The 27,253-nt window shown below is 36.4% G+C and overlaps 1 protein-coding gene across 2 annotated transcripts; it reads left to right on the forward strand.

Moving 5' to 3' along the window:
- Positions 1 to 11,946: 11,946 nt before the first annotated feature.
- On the forward strand, positions 11,947 to 15,343 carry LOC126747332 (G protein-activated inward rectifier potassium channel 3-like). 2 transcript variants are annotated; one of them, XM_050455887.1, is made up of 6 exons: positions 11,947 to 12,138; positions 12,193 to 12,494; positions 12,551 to 12,753; positions 12,820 to 13,070; positions 14,893 to 15,123; positions 15,190 to 15,343. In XM_050455887.1, exons 1-6 carry the CDS (start codon positions 11,981 to 11,983, stop codon positions 15,335 to 15,337), a joined length of 1,293 nt encoding a protein of 430 aa, XP_050311844.1. In that variant the 5' UTR covers positions 11,947 to 11,980; the 3' UTR covers positions 15,338 to 15,343. The 2 variants fall into 2 exon arrangements, with proteins under 2 accessions (XP_050311844.1, XP_050311843.1); XM_050455886.1 differs by having other exon boundaries at positions 11,948 to 12,138; positions 12,551 to 12,756.
- The last annotated feature ends 11,910 nt before the right edge of the window (positions 15,344 to 27,253 follow it).

A 27,253-nucleotide genomic window follows, 5' to 3' on the forward strand; every position in this document is an offset into this window, starting at 1 on the left:
CCATTTTTTTAAAATTTTGATCAAAAATAGCCAACTTTGGAATTTTTTCCAGAGAAAGCTGTTGACTCTCAAATTATTTTTTCAACGTTTCTAGAATATTTGGGATGTTCTGAATCGTTTGGTACCACTGGTAGGGTTGTATGATGGATATTTTTCGAGATACAGTCCGTTCAAGGTTGAGAACATTTTTTTTAAAATTATTTTTGATCAAAAATGGCCAACTTTGGAATTTTTTTCAGAGAAAACTGTTGACTCTCAAATTATTTTTTCAACGTTTCTAGAATATTTGGAACCTTCCGAATCGTTTGGTACTACTGGGAAAGGCGTACCACTGATATTTCCAAGATACAGCCTTTTAAAATTAAGAAAAAAATTCATTTTTGAATGAAAAATGGCCAAATTTAGAATTTTTTCCAGGAAAAACTGTTAAATCTCAAATTATTTTTCCAACGTTTCTAGAATATTTGGAACCTTCTGAATCGTTTGGTACTACTAGGAAAGGGGTACCACTAATATTTTTTGAGATATGACCTTTCAAAATTAGGAAAAAAATTGATTTTTGAATGAAAAATGGCCAACTTTGGAATTTTTTCCAGGAAAAACTGTTGAATCTCAAATTATTTTTCCAACTTTTCTAGAATACTTGGAACCTTCTGAATCGTTTGGTACTACTAGGAAATGTGTACCACTAATATTTTCCGAGATACGGCCTTTCAAAATTAGGAAAAAAAAATATTTTTGAATGAAAAATGCCCAATTTTGGATTTTTTTCCAGGAAAAACTGTTGCCTCTCAAATTAATTTTCCAATGTTTCTAGAATATTTGGAACCTTCTGAATCGTTTGGTATTACTAGGAAACGTGTACCACTAATATTTTCCGAGGTACAGCCTTTCAAAATTAAGAAAAAAAATTGATTTTTGAATAAAAAATGGCCAACTTTGGAATTTTTCCCACGAAAAACTGTTGACTTTCAAATTATTTTTCCAACGTTTCTAGAATACTTGGAACCTTCTGAATCGTTTGGTACTACTAGGAAAGGCGTACCACTGATATTTTCCGAGCTACGGCCTTTCAAAATTAGGAAAAAAGTTGATTTTTGAATGAAAAATGGCCAATTTTGGAATTTTTTCCAGAAAAAACTGTTGACTCTCAAATTATTTTTCTAACGTTTCTAGAATATTTGGAGCCTTCTAAATCGTTTGGTACTACTAGGAAAGGTGTACCACTAATATTTTCCGAGATACGGCCTTTCAAAATTAGGAAAAAAATTGATTTTTGAATGAAAAATGTCCAACTTTGGAATTTTTTTCCAGAAAAACTGTTGACTCTCAAATAATTTTTCTAACGTTTCTAGAATATTTGGAGCCTTCTTAATCATTTGGTACTACTAGGAAAGGTGTACCACTAATATTTTCCGAGATACGGCCTTTCAAAACTAGGAAAAAAAATGATTTTTGAATGAAAAATGGCCAATTTTGGAATTTTTTTCAGAAAAAACTGTTGACTCTCAAATTATTTTTCCAACGTTTCTAGAATATTTGAAACCTTCTGAATCGTTTGGTACTACTCAGAAAGGTGTACCACTAATATTTTTCGAGATACAGCCTTTCAAAATTAAGAAAAAAATTGATTTTTGAATGAAAAATGTCCAACTTTGGAATTTTTTCCAGGAAAAACTCTTAACCCTCAATTTATTTTTCCAACGTTCTCAGAATATTTGGAACCTCCTGAATCGTTTGGTATAACTGGGAGAGTCGTACGATTGACATTTTCCAAGATACAGCTCTTCAAAAAAAAATCAACTTAACGTTTAATAATACATTTTACGATTGTGTGTGCCAGAAGCAAGTCGCGTCTCCCCCCTAATCGCAAAAAAGCAATCACATTAAAAATCCTCTCTGTCTCTCTCCCTTCCCTTCTCGAAATTATTCCGGAAAGATGAATAATTAAAATACAATTACTTCGCAGCAGAAGATGCTCCTTGTCTACCTTGATTGAATATTTCATGAGCAGGAGCCCTTCCCGATGATACCAAGGCCGCCCTTTGAGCGTAAAAACAACTACTGAGAGTGTATGTGCACCTGAGGAACTACAAATAGAAACAACGTCCGGCCCGCACCCCCTTCCTCCCGCTCGTTACATTTTAATCAACAAACGGGAAACGGGGACTTTTCTATATTCCCGATCCCGAAAGCTAATTTCGGGTCATAAAAGAGTCGACAGTGGTGCGAGCCCGAAACTTGTCAATTCCATTCCAGTGGGCTTTTTTTTTTTTTTGTTGCCATATCAACCCCGGGCGTCAATCTAATTAGCGACTGATTTTTTAAATAAGCCACGCGATACGCGGGTTAAACGGGAGTCATTTGTTTAACCGAGGCGGAGGGGTGGGTGGAGGAAAATTAAAAATAAACATAACGGAGCAATTTTCCGGCACCGCGCCATCGAATTTAAAACGCGGAAACTCATTAGCCGACGTGTCAGTTTTAAAAACCCGATTCGTTTGATTTTGATGACGTCGCTCTTAAATGATGCATTATTTCATTACAAACCGAATATTTTTTTAAATTTTTTGCGAAAACTCAATAGGGACCGAGTTAAGCCTGATTTCCGGTGCCGGAAATTAGAAAAATTTCCAAAAACTTGACCGAACTTGAAAATTTCTTTTTTGAGCATTAAGAGCTTTAGGCTGCCTTCAAGAAAGTCTTAAGGCACTTTTAGGTGAGATGCATAATAAGGCCTCTAGGCCTAAAAGAATGACATTTATGGGATAAAATAACGTGAAAGATGGGCCGGAGCAAACTGCACATTACATACGAGTGAAAGATGGCCCGAGGGAGCCTAAATATGCACAAAAACATCTGAGAAATAAATAAAACAAACGAATCTGTCGCGTCCAAAAATCCGTTTTCGTATAAAAATGGAAATGTCGCGGTAAATTCGAAACGGCCGAGGTGAGAATAATAATTCCGTTGTTTTTTGTTAAAGGAGCGGATTTGTCAAGGCTTCTTCCCCAAATTCCCGGTCGGGATAAAATATTTATTCAAATATCCGCGAAACAGCTGCCGGGGCGCATATTTAATTCAATGCGCTGCAGACGAAAGAAGAAGAACCCCCTTCATCCTGAAAGTGAAATGATAAAATATAAATAAATGCACCGGAGTGGGAGGACATTTATTTATCTGGACGGGAGGGTGGTGTTTCCGCCGCCACAACATTCAATTGTTATTTTATTAACATCCCTTTTCAAGGGGATTTATAACGTGTTCATGAAAATATGTAAATGTCACCCCCGAAGAACGCACTACCCTCTTTAAGGAATTTAAAAAAAAAAAATACAAATAGTGACTTTCGAATTATTTTTTCAACGTTTCTAGAATATTTGGAACCTTCTGAATCGTTTGGTACTACTGGGAGGGTTGTACGACTGATATTTTCCGAGATACAGCCCTTCAATGTTGAGGAATAAATCGATTTTCATCGGAATTGGTCTTTTAACTTTGTTCGTTAAAAACTCATGAAAATCGACTTTTTCTCGAACTTTGAAGAGCTGTATCTCGGAAAATATCCATTATACGACCCTCCCAGTGGTACCAAACGATTTAGAAGATCCCAAATATTCTAATATGTATGAGACCTCTTGAATCTTTTGATACCACTGGTAGAGTCGTACCTTTTAAATTTTCCAAGATACAGCCTTTCAAACTTGAGAAAAAAAATCGATTTTTTTAAAAAATGGTCAACTTTGGAATTTTTTCCAGGAAAAATTGATGACTCTCAAATTTTGTTTTTTACATTTTTAGAATATTTGAGACTTTCTCAATCGTTTAGTACTACTGGGAATATCGTACGACGGATATTTTCCGAGATACAGCCCGTTCAAAGTTGAGAAAAAAATCAAATTTTAGTTACTTTGGTCAAAAATGACCAACTTTGGAATTTTTTCCAGAGAAAACCGTTAAGTCCTAAATTACTTTTCCAACATTTCTAGAATATTTAAGACCTCTAAAATTATTTAGTACTACTGGCAGAGTCGTACCACTTAAATTTTCCAAGATACAGCCTTTCAAACATGAGAAAAAAAATCGATTTTTATAAAAAATGGTCAATTTTGGAATTTTTTTCAGGAAAAATTGTTGACTCTAAAATTTTGTTTTCTACGTTTTTAGAATATTTGAGACTTCCTCAATCGTTTAGTACTACTGGAAATATCGTTGGACTGAAATTTCCAGAGATACAGCTCTTCAAAGTTGAGAAAAACGTCAAATTTTAGTAACTTTGATCAAAATTGACCAACTTTGGAATTTTTTCCAGAGAAAACCGTTAAATCTTAAATTACTTTTCTAACGTTTCCAGAATGCTTGAGATCTCCTGAATCTTTTAGTACTACTGGCAGAGTCGTACTACATACATTTTTTAAGATACAGCTTTTCAAGCTTGAGAAAAAAAATCGACTTTAACGGAAAATGGCAAACTTTGGAATTTTTTCCAGGGAAAATTGTTGACTCTCAATTTTTTTTTTCGATGTTTTTAGAATATTTGAGACTTTCTCAATCGTTTAGTACTACTGGGAATATCGTACGACGGATATTTTCCGAGATACAGCCCGTTCAAAGTTGAGAAAACAATCAAATTTTAGTTACTTTGGTCAAAAATGACCAACTTTGGAATTTTTTCCAGAGAAAACCGTTAAGTCCTAAATTACTTTTCCAACATTTCTAGAATATTTAAGACCTCTAAAATTATTTAGTACTACTGGCAGAGTCGTACCACTTAAATTTTCCAAGATACAGCCTTTCAAACATGAGAAAAAAAATCGATTTTTATAAAAAATGGTCAACTTTGGAATTTTTTCCAGGAAAAATTGTTGACTCTAAAATTTTGTTTTCTACGTTTTTAGAATATTTGAGACTTCCTCAATCGTTTAGTACTACTGGAAATATCGTTGGACTGAAATTTCCAGAGATACAGCTCTTCAAAGTTGAGAAAAACGTCAAATTTTAGTAACTTTGATCAAAATTGACCAACTTTGGAATTTTTTCCAGAGAAAACCGTTAAATCTTAAATTATTTTTCTAACGTTTCCAGAATGTTTGAGATCTCCTGAATCTTTTAGTACTACTGGCAGAGTCGTACCACATACATTTTTTAAGATACAGCCTTTCAAACTTGAGAAAAAAAATCAACTTTCACGGAAAATGGCAAACTTTGGAATTTTTTCCAGGGAAAATTGTTGACTCTCAATTTTTTTTTTTTATGTTTTTAGAATATTTGAGACTTTCTCAATCGTTTAGTACTACTGGGAACATCGTACGATTGATATTTTTCGAGATACAGCTCTTAAAGGTTGAGCAAAAGAATCGATTTTCACCGAAAATGGTCAACTTTGGAATTTTCTCCAGCGAAAACTGTTAACTCTCAAATTATTTTTCTAAAGTTTCCAGAATATTTGGGCCCTCCTAAATCGTCTGGTACTATTGGGAGGGTTGTACGATGGATATTTTCCGAAATACAACCCGTTCAAAGTTAAGAAAATTAATCAAATTTTAGTAACTTTGATTAAAAATTACCAACTTTTGATTTTTTTCCAGAGAAAACCGTTAAGTCCTAAAATGCTTTTCCAACGTTTCCGGAATGTATGAGACCTCTTGAATCTTTTGGTATCACTGGTAGAGTCGTACCTTTTAAATTTTCTAAGATACAGCCTTTCAAACTTCAGAAAAAAAATCGATTTTTACAAAAAATGGTCAACTTTGAAATTTTTTCCAGGAAAAATTGTTGACTCTCAAATTTTGTTTTCTACATTTTTAGAATACTTGAGACTTCCTTAATCATTTAGTACTACTCGGTATATCGTACGACAGATACTTTCCGAAATACAGCCCTTAAAAGTTGAGCAAAAAAATCGACTTTCACGGAAAATGGCAAACTTTGGATTTTTTTCCAGGAAAAACCGTTAACTCTGAAATTATTTTTTTAAAGTTTTCAGAATATTTGAGCCCTCCTGAATCGTCTGGTACCATTGAGAGGGCTGTACGACGGATGTTTTCCAAGATACAGCCCGTTCAAAGTTGAGAAAAAATCGAATTTTAGTAACTTTGATCAAAAATGACCAACTTTGGAATTTTTTCCAGAGAAAACCGTTAAGTCCTAAATTAATTTTCTAACGTTTCCAGAATGTTTAAGACCTCTAGAATTCTTTGGTACCACTGGCAGAGTCGTACCTTTTAAATTTTCCAAGATACAGCCTTTCAAACTTGAGAAGAAAAATCAATTTTTTAAAAAAATGGTCAACTTTGGAATTTTTTCCAGGAAAAACTGTTGACTCTCAAATAATTTTTCCAACGTTTCTAGACTATTTGGAACCTTCTGAATCGTTTGGTACCACTAGGAGAGTTGTAAGACTGAGATTTTCCAGGATACAGCCCTTCAAAGTTGACAAAAAATCTATGTTTAATAAGTTTGATCAAACGGACGCAAGACTGTTTCCGCTGTCACAATATTCAATTGTTGTTAAGCCCAAAGTGCCTCACCCCGGCAAAGATTTTCCGGAAACATCCCACGCCCCCCGAAGGGGATTATAACACGGCAACTTTGTCCATAAAAATATGTAAATGTCACCCCGAAGAGCGCGCACGACCCTTTTTAGGAAATTATGACGTTTCATAGAATAAAGAATTTACATATATACACACGGTGCAACATTAGGGGGGCGGCAAAGTAGGTAAAGAGAGACCCGCCGCCCCCTCTTTTCCCACCCCATCCCACACCGGGGGAGCCCTAAAATTTACCACACGACCCAATTCAACGACGAATCCATATGGGAAAACGAGACTGCGACATTGGGAAATTTGTATTTCGCCACCTTTTGTGTCACCGCGAAAACCGGGTCACGAAGATAAATAAGAACCTTACGGGAAAATAATCCGGGGGTTTGCTCTAATCAGATCCTCCTTCTTATGCCAGATCTGTTCGCAATTTTGAAAATGTCATCATGGGGAAGAAAATTGGATGTTTTAATTTGTCCACTGGACGTTCCCCTTGGCCCCCCACAGAAAAGTGCTCTACAACTTTTTCAAAAAACACCGCTTAGCAAGGGAGCAAACGGTGATTTCCGGTAGCGGAAATCTGGAAAATTCAACCGATTTCAAAAATTCTTTCGCCCATCATTTAGAGCATGAAAAGCTCTATAAAAAACGCTTATACCATTATGGCCTAAGGTGTATCAGAAAGGCACCACATCGTTAAAACCCTTTAACATTGTATATAGGGTGACGGGCGCATTACACCCCCGCTCGATATTATTAAACCAGAGATGCTGCCAGACGGAAATTGGCCGAGATTAAAGACAGATTAATTCCTAGGAAACCGGTTTATTAGGAAACCAAATTGGAAACATCAACCAGGATCGGGCTTTGAGGGCTCTTTATTGCTCCGGTTTAATGCACGCTCTCACGAATATATGTACGTAATACGTACAACGTATGTGTGTGCTTACCGTTATACGGAGACGTCGAGTGGGAAAAACGTGAGAGCCTAAAACGACGATCCGGTAAATTTAATCCGGAACTTTTTCAAACGGGTATAATTAAAAGGAAATTTTCGGGAAACGTGCTTATTTGCATTTAAATTATTTTTTGTTTTTCAGGTGGGAAAATTATTAATTAAGAGCGGTGAGGAGGGAGGGGGGGAGGGAGAAGGAGGGTGCTTTGATGTCCGGGGTTTAATAAAAAAAATTGGTTTCCTTCAATTTCGCTTCGCCTAAGCCCTTAACTTATACATTGGAAAAAAAAGGAGGAAGGGGGGGGGGATTTTAATCGAAAATTGCCCACTTTGGAATTTTTTTCTTAAAAAAACCGTCGACTCTCAAATGATTTTTTTAACATTTCTGGAATATTTGGGATCTTCTGAATCGTTTGGTACCACTGGGAAAATTGTACGACTGATATTTTAGGAGATATGGCCGTTCGAAGTTGGACAGAAAAGTCGATTTTCCTCTATTTTCGTTGAAAATTGCCAAAACGTTGGAATTTTTTCCAGGGAAAACAGTTGAAGCTCAAATAATTTTTTTAACATTTCTGGAATACTTGGGACCTCCTGAATCGTTTGGTACCACTGGGAAAATTGTACGACTGATATTTTAGGAGATATGACCGTTCAAAGTTGGACAGAAAAGTCGATTTTCCTCTATTTTTGTTGAAAATTGCCAAAACATTGGAATTTTTTCCAGGGAAAACAGTTAAAGCTCAAATAATTTTTTCAACATTTCTGGAATATTTGGGATCTTCTGAATCGTTTGGTACCACTGGGAAAGTCCTACGACTGATATTTTTAGAGATATGACCCTTAAAAGTTAAGAAAAAAAGTGATTTTTAATTGAAAATGGCTAACTTTGGAAATTTTTCCAGGAAAAACAGTTGACTTTCAAATATTTTTTCCAACATTTCTGGAATATTTGGGATCTTCTAAATCGTTTGGTACTACTGGGAAAATTGTACGACTGATATTTTAGGAGATATGGCCGTTCAAAGTTGGAGAGAAAAATCGATTTTCCTCTATTTTTGTCGAAAATTGCAAAAACATTGGAATTTTTTCCAGAAAAAACAGTTGACTCGCAAATATGTTTTTTAACATTTCTGGAATAATTGGGATCTTCTGAATCGTTTGGTACCACTGGGAAAGTCATACGACTGATATTTTCAGAGATACGGCCCTTAAAAGTTAAGAAAAACATTGTTTTTTAATTGAAAATGGCCAACTTTGGAATTTTTTTCAGGAAAAACAGTTGACTCTCAAATAATTTTTTTAACATTTCTCGAATATTTGGGATCTTCTGAATCGTTTGGTACCACTGGGAAAGTCATAGAACCGACATTTTCAGAGATACGGCCCTTTAAAGTTAAGAAAAAAATTGATTTTTATCGAAAATGGCCAAGTTTGGAATTTTTTCCAGGAAAAACAGTTGACTCTTAAATAATTTTTTTAACATTTTTGGAATACTTGGGATCTTCTGAGTCGTTTGGTACTACTGGGAAAATTGTACGACTGATATTTTAGGAGATATGGCCGTTCAAAGTTGGACAGAAAAGTCGATTTTCCTCTATTTTCGTTGAAAATTACCAAAACATTGGAATTTTTCCCAGGGAAAACAGTTGAAGTTCAAATAATTTTTTCAACATTTCTGGAATACTTGGGATCTTCTGAATCGTTTGGTACCACTGGGAAAGTCCTACGATTGATATTTTCTGAGATACGACCCTTCAAAGTTAAGAAAAAAAATTGATTTTTATCGAAAATGGCCAACTTTGGAATTTTTTCCAGGAAAAACAGTTGACTCTCAAATAATTTTTTCAACAGTTCTGGAATACTTGGGATCTTCTGAATGGTTTGGTGCCACTGGAAAAGTCATATGACTAATATTTTCTAAGATACGACCCTTCAAAGTTAAGAAAAAAATTGATTTTTATCGAAAATGGCCAAGTTTGGAATTTTTTCCAGGAAAAACAGTTGACTCTCAAATAATTTTTTCAACATTTCTCAAATATCTGGGATCCTCTGAATCGTTTGGTACTACTGGGAAAGTCATATGACTAATATTTTCTGAGATACGACCCTTCAAAGTTAAGAAAAAAATTGATTTTTATCGAAAATGGCCAAGTTTGGAATTTTTTCCAGGAAAAACAGTTGACTCTTAAATAATTTTTTTAACATTTTTGAAATACTTGGGATCTTCTGAATCGTTTGGTATTACTGGGAAAGTCCTACGACTGATATTTTCTGAGATACAACCCTTCAAAGTTAAGAAAAAAAATTGATTTTTATCGAAAATGGCCAACTTTGGAATTTTTTCCAGGAAAAACAGTTGACTCTCAAATAATTTTTTCAACATTTCTGGAATACTTGGGATCTTCTGAATCGTTTGGTGCCACTGGAAAAGTCATATGACTAATATTTTCTAAGATACGACCCTTCAAAGTTAAGAAAAAAATTGATTTTTATCGAAAATGGCCAAGTTTGGAATTTTTTCCAGGAAAAACAGTTGCCTCTCAAATAATTTTTTCAACATTTCTCAAATATCTGGGATCCTCTGAATCGTTTGGTACCACTGGGAAAGTCATATGACTAATATTTTCTGAGATACGACCCTTCAAAGTTAAGAAAAAAATTGATTTTTATCGAAAATGGCTAAGTTTGGAATTTTTTCCAGGAAAAACAGTTGACTCTGAAATAATTTTTTCAACATTTCTGGAATACTTGGGATCTGCTGAATTGTTTGGTACTACTGGGAAAATCCTACGACTGATATTTTCAGAGATACGATCCTTAAAAGTTAAGAAAAAAATTGATTTTTAATTGAAAATGGCCAACTTTGGAATTTTTTCCAGGGAAAACAGTTGAAGCTCAAATAATTTTTTCAACATTTCTGGAATATTTGGGATCTTCTGAATTGTTTGGTACCACTGGGAAAGTCCTATGACTGATATTTTCAGAGATACGACTCTTAAAAGATAAGAAAAAAAATTGATTTTTATCGAAAATGGCCAACTTTGGAATTTTTTCCAGGGAAAACAGTTGACTCTCAAATAATGTTTTCAACATTTCTGAAATATTTGGGATCTTCTGAATCGTTTGGTACCACTGGGAAAGTCCTACGACTGATATTTTCAGAGATATGACCCTTAAAATTTAAGACAAAAAAATCGATTTTTATCAAAAATGGTTAACTTTGGATTTTTTTCCAGGAAAAGCTATTGACTCTCAAACTATTTTTTTCATCTTTTTAGGATATATGGAACCTGCTGAATCATTTGATATCACTGGGAACCTTGTACGACCTATATTTTTTGAGATATGCTTGTTGAAAACTGAGAAAAAAAAATCGATTTTTAGCAATTCTCATAAAAAATGTCCAACTTTGGAATTTTTTCCAGAAAAAACTGTGGACTTTTAAATTATTTTTTCAACGGTTTTATATTATTTGGGACCTCCTAAATTGTTTGGTACCACCACAAGAATCGTACGACTAATATTTTCCGAGATACAAGCCCTTCAAACTTGAGTAAAAATTCAATATCCATCAAAAATTACCAACTTTGAAATTTTTTCCAGGCAAAACTGTTGACCCTCAAACAACTTTCTCAATGTTTCTAAGATATTTGGGACCTTCTGAATCGTTTGATACCATTGGTAAAGTCGTACGACTGACATTTTCCGAGATCCAGCCCTTCAAAGTTGACACACAATTTTCACAAAAACTAAAACTGCCTCTTTGTTATTACTCTGAGAAAAATTAGATATGAGCATTTCTTAAAGACCTCATCGAGCTTTACATGATGCAAAAAAAAATTTTGAAATTCCGCGTAAGTTTAGAAATTTTCCAAAATTTCCGGCACCGGAAACCAAAAATTCCTCCCTTACCGTAGGTTTCTCGAAAAAAAGCGTAGAATACTTTTCGATTCGTATTGATACAGAGCACCCGTTGGCATAACAAAAACATCAAATATTTAACAACCCAAACGGAAATCTCGCATTTAACTTTTAAAAAATTACGCGAGCAAACAAAACACATTAATCCTCAGACAACGCCGTGGTAACCACTTAAGGCGCGGGAAGCCTTTTAAAATAAATCAGGACCGTCCCAATAATAAATCAGAAAAAAAAAATTTTCATATCCACGTCGATTTAATATAATTTCGGCGCGACCTGAAAGCATTTTCTTGTTTTTATCGTGAAAATCACTTTGGAATTCCGCCGAACGAACTCCATTGGCGGCGGTCTGTTTAATAATTGAACCCACCGGCACGGACAAACCGCACAATCACAGCGAAAAAAAGAAATCAATGATTCACCTGTGCAATTATGCCCGAACAAACAATTAAATCTAATAATTTCATATCTAATCTCAAGTGCGGAGGCAATAAAGTAAGTGTGTGTGTGCTCAAGATAAGTTTAAAAAGGACTCCAGCCAGTATCGCGGCGAATAATGTTCGAATACGATGTGAAAACCGATCAGTACGTGAAGGTGGATTTCGATGAGTTTTCCGAGAGCGAGGAGGAAGAGGAGGAGGAGGAGCTGAATCCCACCGATACGGTGAAATCCTTGAAGCCTTTACTCGTCCTGAGGAAACAGAGAAGAAAGAGGTAAAAGGGGGGCGGAACGCATGAAACGCAACTTTTAAACTGGGCGATTTCCAGAACGGTTAGGACCAGCGTCCTGTTTCACTTTCATTTGTCGCGTATCGTCCGCAAATCGGGCCGCATCAACACCTTCTTAAACCATCTGCCGCACAAGAATCTCTATTACATCAAGGACTTGGGCAACACGTTATTGACCCTGCAATGGCGCTGGATCTTGACCACCTTGTGTCTGGTCTATTTCGCTTGTTTCATCTTGTTCAGTTGGCTCTGGATGTTTTTGGCCGGCGTCAGCGGGGACTTCGATAAAGACAAGGATCCGGCGGAGCAGTCCTGTATCGTTAATGCCAGATCTTTTACTGGCAAGAAAGACCACTTCGACTATATAGAGTCTTTTCTTTTAAGGTTTCCTTTGCAGGTTACCTCCTGCTGAGCATTGAGACCATGACAACCATCGGTTACGGCTACAGGTTCCCTACAGAGCACTGTACAGGCGGTTGGGTTCTACTGATGCTACAGTCGATGTTCAATATTGTGGTGCAAGGCGCTTTGGTGAGCGCGGTCTACGTGAAAACCTCCAAGCCGTTCACCAAATCCTCCTCGCTATTTAGCAAAAAAGCCGTAGTAAGTTCCTTAGTTATATAAGTCACAAGGCTTTATATGCGGTATGGCTCAGGTTGTTTGTAGGTGTGCCTCAGGGACGGTAAGTTGTGCTTCATCTTTCGTATCCACGATTTTTCCAGGAAGATTTGGTGCGGCACCAACATATCCTTGTACTATCTGGATAAGGAGCAGAACAGTTTGGAGGAGGATTTCGAGATGATCAAGATGACCACGGAGCCTCACGGGTTGCTCATTTTCCCCCTGGAAATTGAGCACGTCATCGACGAGGACAGTCCTTTGTGGAAGTTTCGACCTCTCGAGTTTTTACACAGCAGGTATTTATCGATCGATTTTTAGGTGAATTAGAAGACCTAAAATGAGAGTTTGTGACTTTATTGTTGTTCCTAGGTGAATTTCTTATAAGGGTTTCTTAAAGGATTTTTGGCGCTTTAGGGTATGCACAAAAGAATTTTTAAATTCGGCCTAATTTTGAAAAAATTTCGAAATTTCCGGCACCGGAAATCGAGGTTCGCGCCCTTGCTGTTGGTTTTTTCTAAAAAAATATAGAATACTTTTCTGTTTATTATAATCTGGAGGATCCATTGGAAGTAACACTAAAGCGGAAGTCCCTCATACATTATGTTATACACCGAAATATGCCAGTTCAATTTTTGACGAAAATAGCAAATTTTGGATTTTTTTTCCAGAAAAAACTGTTGACTCTCAAATTAATTTTTTCACGTTTCTAGAATATTTAGGACCTTCTGAATCGTTTGGTACCACTGGAAGAATCGTACGATTGATATTTACCAAGATATGCCTGTTTAAAACTTGAGAAAAATATCGATTTTCACCAATTTTCGTCAAAAATGGTCAACTTTGGATTTTTTTCCAGATAAAACTGTTGACTCTCAAATTATTTTTCCAACGTTTCTAGAATATTTAGGACCTTCTGAATCGTTTGGTACTACTGGGAGATTCGTACGACTGATAATTTCCAAGATATGCCTGTTCAAAGGTTGAGAAAAAAATCGATTTTCACTAATTTTTTATCAAAAATGGTCAACTTTAAATTTTTTTCCAGAGAAAACTGTTGACTCCTAAATTATTTTTTCAACGTTTCCAGAATATATAGGACCTTTTGAATCGTTTGGTACCACTGGGAGAGTCGTACGAATGATAATTTCCAAGATATGCCTGTTCAAAAGTTGAGAAAAAATCGATTTTCACTATTTTTTTAACAAAAATGGTCAACTTTGGATTTTTTTCCAGAGAAAACTGTTGACTCTCAAATTATTTTTCCAACGTTTCTAGAATATTTAGAACCTTCTGAATCGTTTGGTACCACTGGAAGAATCGTACGACTGATAATTTCCAAGATATGCCTGTTCAAAACTTTAAAAAAAAAATCAATTTTCACCAATTTTCGTCAAAAATGGTCAACTTTGGATTTTTTTCCAGGTAAAACTGTTGACTCTCAAATTATTTTTCCAACGTTTCTAGAATATTTGGAACCTTTTGAATCGTTTGGTACTAGTGGAAGAGTCGTACGACTGATAGTTTCCAAGATATGCCTGTTCAAAGGTTGAGAAAAAAATCGATTTTCACTAATTTTTTAACAAAAATGGTCAACTTTGGATTTTTTTCCAGAGAAAACTGTTGACTCTCAAATTATTTTTCCCACGTTTCTAGAATATTTAGAGCCTTCTGAATCGTTTGGTACCACTGGAAGAATCGTACGATAGATATTTTCTGAGATATTCCCGTTCAAAGTAAAACAAAAAAATCGATTTTTACCAATTTTCATTGAAAATGACCAACTTTGAAATTTTTTCCTGGGTAAACTATTAGTTTTAGACAAATTTCTCATAAGCATTTATTAAAGTCCTCGCGAAGCTTTAGATGATGCAAAAAAGATTTTTTAAATTTGATTAAATTTTGGAAAAATTCCCAAATTTCCGGCACCGGAAATCACGACTCACGTCTTTACTATTAATTTTTCGCAAAAAACCATAGAATACTTTTCGATTCGTTGTAACCCAAAGCATCTATTGCCAAAAGAAAAATTCCAATATTCCAAAAAACTCAAGCGGAAACCCATCATCAATTCCAAGAAAATAATTTTTTTTTTACAATAATCAAACGAGACATACATAGGTTTGAAATCGTTGCGGTGGCCGAAGGCAGTTCAACAATAACAGGACAAGCGTCCCAGAACCGTACCTCGTACTGCAACGAGGACATCATGTGGGGCCACCGATTTTTACCGTGCGTAGACTACGACGAAACCCGTAGAACCCACGTGGTAGATTACAAGAAGTTTAAGCAAGTCGTACCGTTCGATACGCCCCTGTGCAGCGCGCGGAAATTAGCCGAAATGCAGTCCAGGTGAGTCCAAGTCATGAGGAGAGAGAGAGAGGGGGTGGTGCGCGGATGACTAGGGTTTCATTACAGATTGTCCAAGGGGGTCCAAGAGAACCGTGAAAAACTGGAGAGTATTAGCGAGGAGCCGTGCAAGGAGGAGCACGAGAGGATCCCGAAGTTGTTTAGAACATTGTTTCATCCAGAGAGTGTACACGATTTCGGGAAATACAGGTTGTGATGTAGATTGGGGTGTTTTATTGACGTAATATGAAAAAATGAGGGCCGAGGATAAATTGCACCACGGACCTTCTGAATCGTTTGGTACCACTAGAAGATTCGTACGATAGATATTTTTCGAGATATTCCCGTTCAAAGTTAAACAAAAAAAGTTGATTTTTACAAATTTTCATCCGAAATGGTCAACTTTGGATTTTTTTCCAGAGAAAACTGTTGACTCTCAAATTAATTTTGACGGGTTTCTAAAATATTTAGGACCTTTTGAATCGTTTAGTACCACTGGGAGAGTCGTACGACTGATAATTTCCAAGATATGCCTGTTCAAAAGTTGAGAAAAAAATCGATTTTCACCAATTTTCGTCAAAAATGGTCAATTTTGGATTTTTTTCCAGAGAAGACTGTTGACTCTCAAATAATTTTTTCAACGTTTCCAGAATTTATAGAACCTTCCGAATCATTTGGTACCACTGGGAGAGTCGTACGACTGATATTTACCAAGATATGCCTGTTCAAAAGTTGAGAAAAAAATCGATTTTCACCAATTTTCGTCAAAAATGGTCAACTTTGAATTTTTTTCCAGAGAAAACTGTTGACTCTCAAATTATTTTTTCAACGTTTCTAAAATATTTAGGACCTTTTGAATCGTTTGGTACCACTGGGAGAGTCGTACGACTGATATTTACCAAGATATGCCTGTTCAAAAGTTGAGAAAAAAATGGATTTTCACCAATTTTCGTCAAAAATGGTCAACTTTGGATTTTTTTCCAGAGAAGACTGTTGACTCCCAAATTATTTTTCTAACGTTTCTAAAATATTTAGGACCTTTTGAATCGTTTGGTACCACTGGGAGAGTCGTACGACTGATATTTACCAAGATATGCCTGTTCAAAAGTTAAGAAAAAAATCGATTTTCACCAATTTTCGTCAAAAATGGTCAACTTTGGATTTTTTTCCAGAGAAAACTGTTGACTCCTAAATAATTTTTTCAACGTTTCCAGAGTATATAGGACCTTCTAAATCGTTTGGTACCACTGGCAGATTCGTGCGACTCATAATTTCCAAGATATGCCTGTTCAAAAGTTGAGAAAAAAATCGATTTTCACCAATTTTCGTCAAAAATGGTCAACTTTGGATTTTTTTCCAGAGAAAACTGTTGACTCCCAAATTATTTTTTCAACGTTTCCAGAATACATAGGACCTTCTGAATCGTTTGGTACCACTGGCAGATTCGTACGGCTGATAATTTCCAAGATATGCCCGTTCAAAAGTTGAGAAAAAAATCGATTTTCACCAATTTTCGTCAAAAATGGTCAACTTTGGATTTTTTTCCAGGGAAAACTGTTGACTCTGAAATTATTTTTCTAACGTTTCTAAAATATTTAGGACCTTTTGAATCGTTTGGTACCACTGGGAGAGTCGTACGACTGATAATTTCCAGAATATGGCTGTTCAAAAATTGAGAAAAAAATCGATTTTTACCAATTTTCATCCAAAATGGTCAACTTTGGATTTTTTTTCAGAGAAAACTGTTGACTCCTAAATTATTTTTTCAACGTTTCCAGAATATATAGGACCTTCTCAATCGTTTGGTATCACTGGGAGAGTCGTACGACTGATATTTACCAAGATATGCCTGTTCAAAAGTTAAGAAAAAAAACGATTTTCACCGATTTTCGTCAAAAATGGTCAATTTTGGATTTTTTTCCAGAGAAAACTGTTGACTCTCAAATTATTTTTCCAACGTTTCTAAAATATCTAGGACCTTCTGAATTGTTTGGTACCACTAGAAGAATCGTACGATAGATATTTTCCGAGATATTCCCGTTCAAAGTTAAACAAAAAAAGTTGATTTTTACAAATTTCCATCCGAAATGGTCAACTTTGGATTTTTTTCCAGAGAAAACTGTTGACTCTCAAATTAATTTTGATGGGTTTCTAAAATATTTAGGACCTTTTGAATCGTTTGGTACCACTGGGAGATTCGTACGACTGATAATTTCCAAGATATGGCTGTTTAAAGGTTGAGAAAAAAATTGATTTTCACTAATTTTTTAACAAAAATAATGGTCAACTTTGGATTTTTTTCCAGAGAAAACTGTTGACTCTCAAATTATTCTTCCAACGTTTCTAAAATATTTAGGACCTTTTGAATCGTTTGGTACCACTGGGAGAGTCGTACGACTGATATTTACCAAGATATGCCTGTTCAAAAGTTGAGAAAAAAATCGATTTTCACCAATTTTCGTCAAAAATGATCAACTTTGGATTTTTTTCCAGAGAAGACTGTTGACTCCCAAATTATTTTTCCAACGTTTCTAAAATATTTAGGACCTTTTGAATCGTTTGGTACCACTGGGAGAGTCGTACGACTGATATTTACCAAGATATGCCTGTTCAAAAGTTGAGAAAAAAATCGATTTTCACCAATTTTCGTCAAAAATGATCAACTTTGGATTTTTTTCCAGAGAAGACTGTTGACTCCCAAATTATTTTTCCAACGTTTCTAAAATATTTAGGACCTTTTGAATCGTTTGGTACCACTGGGAGAGTCGTACGACTGATATTTACCAAGATATGCCTGTTCAAAAGTTGAGAAAAAAATCGATTTTCACCAATTTTTGTCAAAAATGGTCAACTTTGGATTTTTTTCCAGAGAAAACTGTTGACTCTCAAATTATTTTTCTAACGTTTCTAAAATATTTAGGACCTTCTGAATCATTCGGTACCACTGGGAGATTCGTACGACTGATATTTACCAAGATATGCCTGTTCAAAAGTTGAGAAAAAAATCGATCTTCACCAATTTTCGTCAAAAATGGTCAACTTAGGATTTTTTTCCAGAGAAAACTGTTAACTCTTAAATTATTTTTCCAACGTTTCCAGAATATATAGGACCTTCTGAATCTTTTGGTACCACTGGGAAATTCGTACGACTGATAATTTCCAAGATATGCCTGTTCAAAAGTTAAGAAAAAAATCGATTTTCACCAATTTTCGTCAAAATTGGTCAACTTTGGATTTTTTTCCAGAGAAAACTGTTGACTCCCAAATTATTTTTCCAACGTTTCTAAAATATTTAGGACCTTCTGAATCATTTGGTACCACTGGGAGATTCGTACGACTGATAGTTCCCAAGATATGCCTGTTCAAAAGTTGAGAAAAAAATCGATTTTCACCAATTTTCGTCAAAAGTGGTCAACTTTGGATTTTTTTCCAGAGAAAACTGTTGACTCTCGAACTATTTTTTCAACGTTTCCAGAATAAATAGGACCTTCTGAATCGTTTGGTACCACTGTGAAAGTCGTACGACTGATATTTTCCGAGATATGCCCGCTCAAACTTTAGAAAAAATCGATTTTAACCAATTTTCATCGAAAATGGACCAACTTTGGAATTTTTTCCCGGGTAAACTATTAGCCTTAGACAAATTTCTTATAAGCATTTATTAAAGTCCTCGCGAAGCTTTAGATGATGCAAAAGTCAGTATTAATTAATTGGGTTTTTTTTTTATTGACAATTTAAATATCACGAGGGCCGAGGACAAATTGCACCATGATGACACTTTAACGGGCATTTTAATGCCCTACCGAGGTAATAACAAAACAAAGCGCCGCAAAAACCGCGTCCCGTTTTTAAACTGGGGGAAAACCTCCTCTCCCTCCCTCGCCCCTGAGAGAGGAAATTTCGCTTGATGTCAATTCATATGTGCGGGAAACAGGAGGACGACGAGTTTCCACATATGAGGAGCGGTGAAAAACTCCCCCATTATAGTGGGAAATTTATTAAGGGACACTAACAAGGACCGTAATCAAGTGAAAACGGCCCGGGGCTCATCTCTTATGCGTCTCGACTCCGGGCGAACGGGTCTCACCTTTAATTTTATGACAGTTTGGCTAAGGGCCAATCTTGGCCGGAGTCTCACTTAAATATACAATTTCCCTCCTTTATATATATATAAGTCGTCGTCTTTGGTGCGGATCGTCTTGACCCCAAAATTGGTGTAAAAAACTCACACTTTTATTATGTCAAAGGACATATGGGGATCGTAATTTGTTTAGGTCCAATTAAAATTTTGAGGATGCGGGAGAGGGGGGGTGAGGGAGGCGAGTAATTGAGTTATTTGCATTCCGCGGCTCTCCTTTTCGGTTTGGCACGTTATTCGCGCGCCCCGCCCGGAATAATGCACTAAGCGTTATAGGGTAGAATGTGTAATTAGAAGCGAAATACTGCGGAGGGATGTCTCTTAAAACGCGGGCCAGGACAAACCGCACGAAGTAAAGTAAACCCCCTTTTTAGGATTATGATTTTTGCTTAGGAATGAGGTGACTTGTGGCTTAAGGGCGAGCAGACAAACTGCATGACTTGAGGAGTCCTGAGGAGATCGAAACGTCGATCAAAACGTACAAATCGATGGTCTGAAGTAGCTTCTTTTGAAATAAGTCAAATAAAATATTGATTTGTTTATTTCGGTCTGGATCTTCTGGAAATTGTGTTTTTCTTGAATGGTTGGGACAGTGTGAGTGAGACAGCATCAATTTGTCCTCCTCCTCTGTGATATGTGAGAGAAATACAGTGATATACAGGGTGTCATGGGTCCGGAAATGCACAGTTTTCAAGATACAGGGTGAGGAATTTTTTATTAATATTAAACAAAATATTTACTCGATTCTTTTGTTTCATCACTGTGTTTCTCTAACGTATCACAGAGGAGGAGGATAAATTGATGCTGTCTCACTCGTACTGTCCCAACCATTCCAGAAAAAACACAATTTCCAGATGATCCAGACATTTCCAGGATATGGCTGCTCCAAAGTTGAGAAATAAATCGATTTTCATAGAAATTGATCAGTTTTGGAATTTTTTCCAGGAAAAACTGTTGACTCTCAAATATTTTTTTCGACACTTCCATAATATTTGGGACCTCCTTAATCGTTTAGTACTATTAAAAGAGTCGTACGACTGATATTTACCAAAATATGCCTGTTCAAAACTTAAGAAGAAAATCGGGTTTTTGACCAATTTTCGTCAAAGACAGTCAACTTTCGATTTTTTTCCAAAGAAAACTGTTGACTCCCAAATTATTTTTTCTACGTTTTGAGAATAAATAGGATCTCCTGAATCGTTTGGTACTACTGGAAGATTCGTACGACTGATAATTTCCAAGATATGCCTGTTCAAAAATTGAGAAAAAAAAACGATTTTCACCAATTTTTGTCAAAAGAGGTCAACTTTGGATTTTTTTCCAGAGAAAACTGTTGATTTTCAAATTATTTTGCCAACGTTTCTAGAATATTTAGGACCTTCTGAATCGTTTGGTATCACTGGAAAAATCGTACGTTAGATATTTTCTGAGATATTCCCGTTCAAAGTTAAACAAAAAAAGTCAATTTTTACCAATTTTCATCGAAAATAGCAAATTTTGGAATTTTTTCCAGAGAAAACTGTTGACTCTCAAATTATTTTGCCAACGTTTCTAGAATGTTTAGGACCTTCTGAATCGTTTGGTACCACTGAAAGAGTCGTACGATAGATATTTTCTGAGATATTCCCGTTCAAAGTTAAACAAAAAAAGTCGATTTTTACCAATTTTCATCGAAAATAGCAAATTTTGGAATTTTTTCCAGAGAAAACTGTTGACTCTCAAATTATTTTTCCAACGTTTCTAAGATACTTAGGATCTTCTGAATCGTTTGGTACCACTGGAAGAATCGTACGATAGATATTTTCTGAGATATTCCCGTTCAAAGTTAAACAAAAAAAGTCAATTTTTACCAATTTTCATCGAAAGTAGCAAGTTTTGGAATTTTTTCCAGAGAAAACAGTTGACTCCCAAATTATTTTTTTAACGTTTCTAGAATCTCTAGGACCTTCTGAATCGTTTGGTACCACTGGAAGAATCGTACGATAGATATTTTTTGAGATATTCCCGTTCAAAGTTAAACAAAAAAAGTCGATTTTTACCAATTTTCATCGAAAATAGCAAATTTGGAATTTTTTCCAGAGAAAACTGTTGACTCCCAAATTATTTTTTTAACGTTTCTAGAATAAATAGGATCTCCTGAATCGTTTGGTATCACTGGAAGAGTCGTACGACTAATACTTTCCAAGATATGCCTGTTCAAAAGTTGAGAAAAAAAATCGATTTTCACCAATTTTCGTCAAAAGTGGTCAATTTTGGAATTTTTTCCAGAGAAAACTGTTGACTCTCAAATTATTTTTTCAACGTTTCTAGAATATTTAGGACCTTCTGAATCGTTTGGTACCACTGGGAGATTCGTACGATTGATAATTTCCAAGATATGCCTGTTCAAATATTGAGAAAAAAAATCGATTTTCACCAATTTTTGTCAAAAGAGGTCAACTTTGGATTTTTTTCCAGAGAAAACTGTTGATTCCCAAATTATTTTTCCAACGTTTCTAGAATATTTAGGATCTTCTGAATCGTTTGGTACCACTGAAAGAATCGTACGATAGATATTTTCTGATTTATTCCCGTTCAAAGTTAAACAAAAAAGTAGATATTTACCGATTTTTATCGAAAATAGCAAATTTTGGAATTTTTTCCAGAGAAAACTATTGACTCCCAAATTATTTTTCCAACGTTTCTAAAATATTTAGGACCTTCTGAATCGTTTGGTACCACTGGAAGAATCGTACGATAGATATTTTCTGAGATATTCCCGTTTAAAGTTAAACAAAAAAAGTCGATTTTTATCAATTTTCATCGAAAATAGCAAATTTTGGAATTTTTTCCAGAGAAAACAGTTGACTCCGAAATTATTTTTCCAACGTTTCTAGAATATTTAGGACCTTCTGAATCGTTTGGTACCACTGGAAGAATCGTACGATAGATATTTTCTGAGATATTCCCGTTCAAAGTTAAACAAAAAAAGTCGATTTTTACCAATTTTCATCGAAAATAGCAAATTTTGGAATTTTTTCCAGAGAAAACTATTGACTCCCAAATTATTTTTCCAACGTTTCTAAAATATTTAGGACCTTCTGAATCGTTTGGTACCACTGGAAGAATCGTACGATAGATATTTTCTGAGATATTCCCGTTTAAAGTTAAACAAAAAAAGTCGATTTTTATCAATTTTCATCGAAAATAGCAAATTTTGGAATTTTTTCCAGAGAAAACAGTTGACTCCGAAACTATTTTTCCAACGTTTCTAGAATATTTAGGACCTTCTGAATCGTTTGGTACCACTGGAAGAATCGTACGATAGATATTTTCTGAGATATTCCCGTTCAAAGTTAAACAAAAAAAGTCAATTTATACCAATTTTCATCGAAAATAGCAAATTTTCTATATCAGCCCTTGATTTAATCATTTCTGTCTGAATCTTAATTAAGTGTCTTTCGATTCATGTGTTTTACTCCCTTTGAAATTCTATTGGATGGAAAAATAAATAACCCTAAGAAAGCGAGGGGGTGAGGGGGGTGTGGTTGATACGGGTGCAATTTGCATGTAAAACCCGAAAAAAAGAAACACATATTTCGTGCGCTCTCTTTGGATTTGGAAGTATAAGTTCGTCATTTGTACCTTTATCCCTATAGACGGATTGCGGGAAATATTGTTGTTCCCGTCTCGCTATTGTCACCGGAAATCCGGTCGCGTAAAGAAACACTCGTTTTCGGAATTGCCAACAATGGCAGGCAAGCAGCGACAACCAACTACTGCTACTCTTGCGGTAATATTTTCGAGTTTTCATGTAAAATTCATGCACGTTTGCAGTTTGTACCTATGTAAAGACACACACACACACACGTTGGCTCACGTTTCTTTGTTTGAAACTTTAGAAATTTTAGTAGTGCACCGTCAAAAGTTTAGTTACGAGGGTGGGAAAACGATGATGCACGGGTACATGCGAGGGTGTTTTTTTGTCTACCGCCCCCCGGCCCTCCTCCCCCTACCGCCGCACCGGAAGCCATCCACCCACACTTTTAAACAAATTATGTTTTATTTGAAAAAAAAACAAAAACCTCTCGATTACGGTGGCAATAGAGGGAGGAGAAGAGGGGTGAGGGCGCCAAATAGTAGAAAAAACGTGACAGGTAAACAGAACCGAACTTGTCCAAACAGAAACGTAAATTCCCAAAGAATTTATTTGATTGCGGCGTTTCGGGGGAGCGGCAAATAAATAAATATCGTCTCCGACGGAAACTGTTAGGGCCTCGAAGGAAGGAATTCCGGAGAAACCGGAATTTATCGCGCCCCTCTACGCTCCGCTCCACCCTCCTCTTCTTCACAGGCGGATAATAATGAATCGAGGGCATTAAATATCGAGTTTTACTATCGAAAATATGACTTATTATACTTTTGTTCTCTCTCTCTCTCTGTTTACCGCAGGTGTGTTCCCTTTAGCTCTCTCTCTGTCCCCCCTTCAGCCCCCTGGGCCCACCGACGCGAATCTATATTAAAAGGGAAATTAACCGGTCGCCGCCGCTTGACAGCCAACAAATGGTAATTCGATTGGGTTAAAAGTCACGTCGCCCCCGGAGTTTTTCCTGCTTTTTAATTATCCAAATAGAAATTTGCGACGGTGATGGTTTTTCGCCCCCCGTTTCCCTACGCCTCCCCCTAAATGATTAATCGAGGTTTGACGCTGATTTATTGTTTACCAGAAGGAATGACTATCGTACACTATTAAGTTATGCATAATGCGAACGCCCCCCTTTCCCTCCCTTGCCAGTTTATGCCCCCAGGGGCGTAAAAATTTTTTAATTAAAACTTCCCCCCTCCCGAGCGGAAATTAATCGGGTAATTAAGTATGAACGATGGGACCGGAAAGAATTTAAATTACAATTTTTTTTTTCGAATTCGAACTAACTATACCAGCGGATTGTTCTCATCAAGTACATTACGAAAACACCGGGTTATAACAGGATCCGAGCAGAACTAAGGGAATGAGAGCACTTTGAAAATCCTGAAAAAGTCGGTTTTCGACGTCCGTTTTTGAGGCCAAAAATGGGCATCAAAAATGCCATATCTCAGCTATTAGAAGAGCTACGACCTTGGGGATGGTCTCGCTGGATTCAAAATGACGAAACTAAGACAAAACCGTTGGAATTTTCCCGATAGCTCCCATAGAAGCCAAGATATCGACCTTCAAAGTTTGGACTTTTTCATTTTTCGGGTATACCCCCCCGTATCGAATTTTTTCACCAAAAATTGAATTTTTTCGAAATCAAACTAAGTATACCAGCGTGTTATTTGGGTCACCTAGATTACGAAAACACCGGGTTATAACAGGATCCGAGCAGAACTAAGGGAATGAGAGCACTTTGAAAATCCTGAAAAAGTCGGTTTTCGACGTCCGTTTTTGAGGCCAAAAATGGGCATCAAAAATGCCATATCTCAGCTATTAGAAGAGCTACGACCTTGGGGATGGTCTCGCTGGATTCAAAATGACGAAACTAAGACAAAACCGTTGGAATTTTCCCGATAGCTCCCATAGAAGCCAAGATATCGACCTTCAAAGTTTGGACTTTTTCATTTTTCGGGTATACCCCCCCGTATCGAATTTTTTCACCAAAAATTGAATTTTTTCGAAATCAAACTAAGTATACCAGCGTGTTATTTGGGTCACCTAGATTACGAAAACACCGGGTTATAACAGGATCCGAGCAGAACTAAGGGAATGAGAGCACTTTGAAAATCCTGAAAAAGTCGGTTTTCGACGTCCGTTTTTGAGGCCAAAAATGGGCATCAAAAATGCCATATCTCAGCTATTAGAAGAGCTACGACCTTGGGAATGGTCTCGTTAGATTCAAAATGACGAAACTAAGACAAAACCGTTGGAATTTTCTCGATAGCTCCCATGGAAGCCGAGATATCGACCTTCAAAGTTTGGACTTTTTCATTTTTCGGGTATACCCCCCCGTATCGAATTTTTTCACCAAAAATTGATTTTTTTCGAAATCAAACCAAGTATACTAGCGTGTTATTTGGGTCACCTAGATTACGAAAACACCGGGTTATAACAGGATCCGAGCAGAACTAAGGGAATGAGAGCACTTTGAAAATCCTGAAAAAGTCGGTTTTCGACGTCCGTTTTTGAGGCGAAAAATGGGCATCAAAAATGCCATATCTCAGCTATTAGAAGAGCTACGACCTTGGGAATGGTCTCGTTGGATTCAAAATGACGAAACTAAGACAAAACCGTTGGAATTTTCTCGATAGCTCCCATGGAAGCCGAGATATCGACCTTCAAAGTTTGGACTTTTTCATTTTTCGGGTATACCCCCCCGTATCGAATTTTTTCACCAAAAATTGAATTTTTTCGAAATCAAACTAAGTATACCAGCGTGTTATTTGGGTCACCTAGATTACGAAAACACCGGGTTATAACAGGATCCGAGCAGAACTAAGGGAATGAGAGCACTTTGAAAATCCTGAAAAAGTCGGTTTTCGACGTCCGTTTTTGAGGCGAAAAATGGGCATCAAAAATGCCATATCTCAGCTATTAGAAGAGCTACGACCTTGGGAATGGTCTCGTTGGATTCAAAATGACGAAACTAAGACAAAACCGTTGGAATTTTCTCGATAGCTCCCATGGAAGCCGAGATATCGACCTTCAAAGTTTGGACTTTTTCATTTTTCGGGTATACCCCCCCGTATCGAATTTTTTCACCAAAAATTGAATTTTTTCGAAATCAAACTAAGTATACCAGCGTGTTATTTGGGTCACCTAGATTACGAAAACACCGGGTTATAACAGGATCCGAGCAGAACTAAGGGAATGAGAGCACTTTGAAAATCCTGAAAAAGTCGGTTTTCGACGTCCGTTTTTGAGGCCAAAAATGGGCATCAAAAATGCCATATCTCAGCTATTAGAAGAGCTACGACCTTGGGGATGGTCTCGTTGGATTCAAAATGACGAAACTAAGACAAAACCGTTGGAATTTTCCCGATAGCTCCCATAGAAGCCGAGATATCGACCTTCAAAGTTTGGACTTTTTCATTTTTCGGGTATACCCCCCCGTATCGAATTTTTTCACCAAAAATTGAATTTTTTCGAAATCAAACTAAGTATACCAGCGTGTTATTTGGGTCACCTAGATTACGAAAACACCGGGTTATAACAGGATCCGAGCAGAACTAAGGGAATGAGAGCACTTTGAAAATTCTGAAAAAGTCGGTTTTCGACGTCCGTTTTTGAGGCCAAAAATGGGCATCAAAAATGCCATATCTCAGCTATTAGAAGAGCTACGACCTTGGGAATGGTCTCGTTGGATTCAAAATGACGAAACTAAGACAAAACCGTTGGAATTTTCTCGATAGCTCCCATGGAAGCCGAGATATCGACCTTCAAAGTTTGGACTTTTTCATTTTTCGGGTATACCCCCCCGTATCGAATTTTTTCACCAAAAATTGATTTTTTTCGAAATCAAACCAAGTATACTAGCGTGTTATTTGGGTCACCTAGATTACGAAAACACCGGGTTATAACAGGATCCGAGCAGAACTAAGGGAATGAGAGCACTTTGAAAATCCTGAAAAAGTCGGTTTTCGACGTCCGTTTTTGAGGCCAAAAATGGGCATCAAAAATGCCATATCTCAGCTATTAGAAGAGCTACGACCTTGGGAATGGTCTCGTTGGATTCAAAATGACGAAACTAAGACAAAACCGTTGGAATTTTCTCGATAGCTCCCATGGAAGCCGAGATATCGACCTTCAAAGTTTGGACTTTTTCATTTTTCGGGTATACCCCCCCGTATCGAATTTTTTCACCAAAAATTGATTTTTTTCGAAATCAAACTAAGTATACCAGCGTGTTATTTGGGTCACCTAGATTACGAAAACACCGGGTTATAACAGGATCCGAGCAGAACTAAGGGAATGAGAGCACTTTGAAAATCCTGAAAAAGTCGGTTTTCGACGTCCGTTTTTGAGGCCAAAAATGGGCATCA

This window comes from Anthonomus grandis, chromosome 19 (assembly GCF_022605725.1).
Source record: "Anthonomus grandis grandis chromosome 19, icAntGran1.3, whole genome shotgun sequence".
Lineage (NCBI taxonomy): Eukaryota > Metazoa > Arthropoda > Insecta > Coleoptera > Curculionidae > Anthonomus > Anthonomus grandis.

Coding starts and splice junctions, on each gene's coding strand:
- LOC126747332 (XM_050455886.1), top strand. CDS start 11,981: ATGTTCGAATACGATGTGAAAACCGATCAGTACGTGAAGGTGGATTTC. Junction 12,139..12,192: donor AGGAAACAGAGAAGAAAGAG/GTAAAAGGGGGG, acceptor GGCGATTTCCAG/AACGGTTAGGACCAGCGTCC. Junction 12,757..12,819: donor TATTTAGCAAAAAAGCCGTA/GTAAGTTCCTTA, acceptor GGTTGTTTGTAG/GTGTGCCTCAGGGACGGTAA.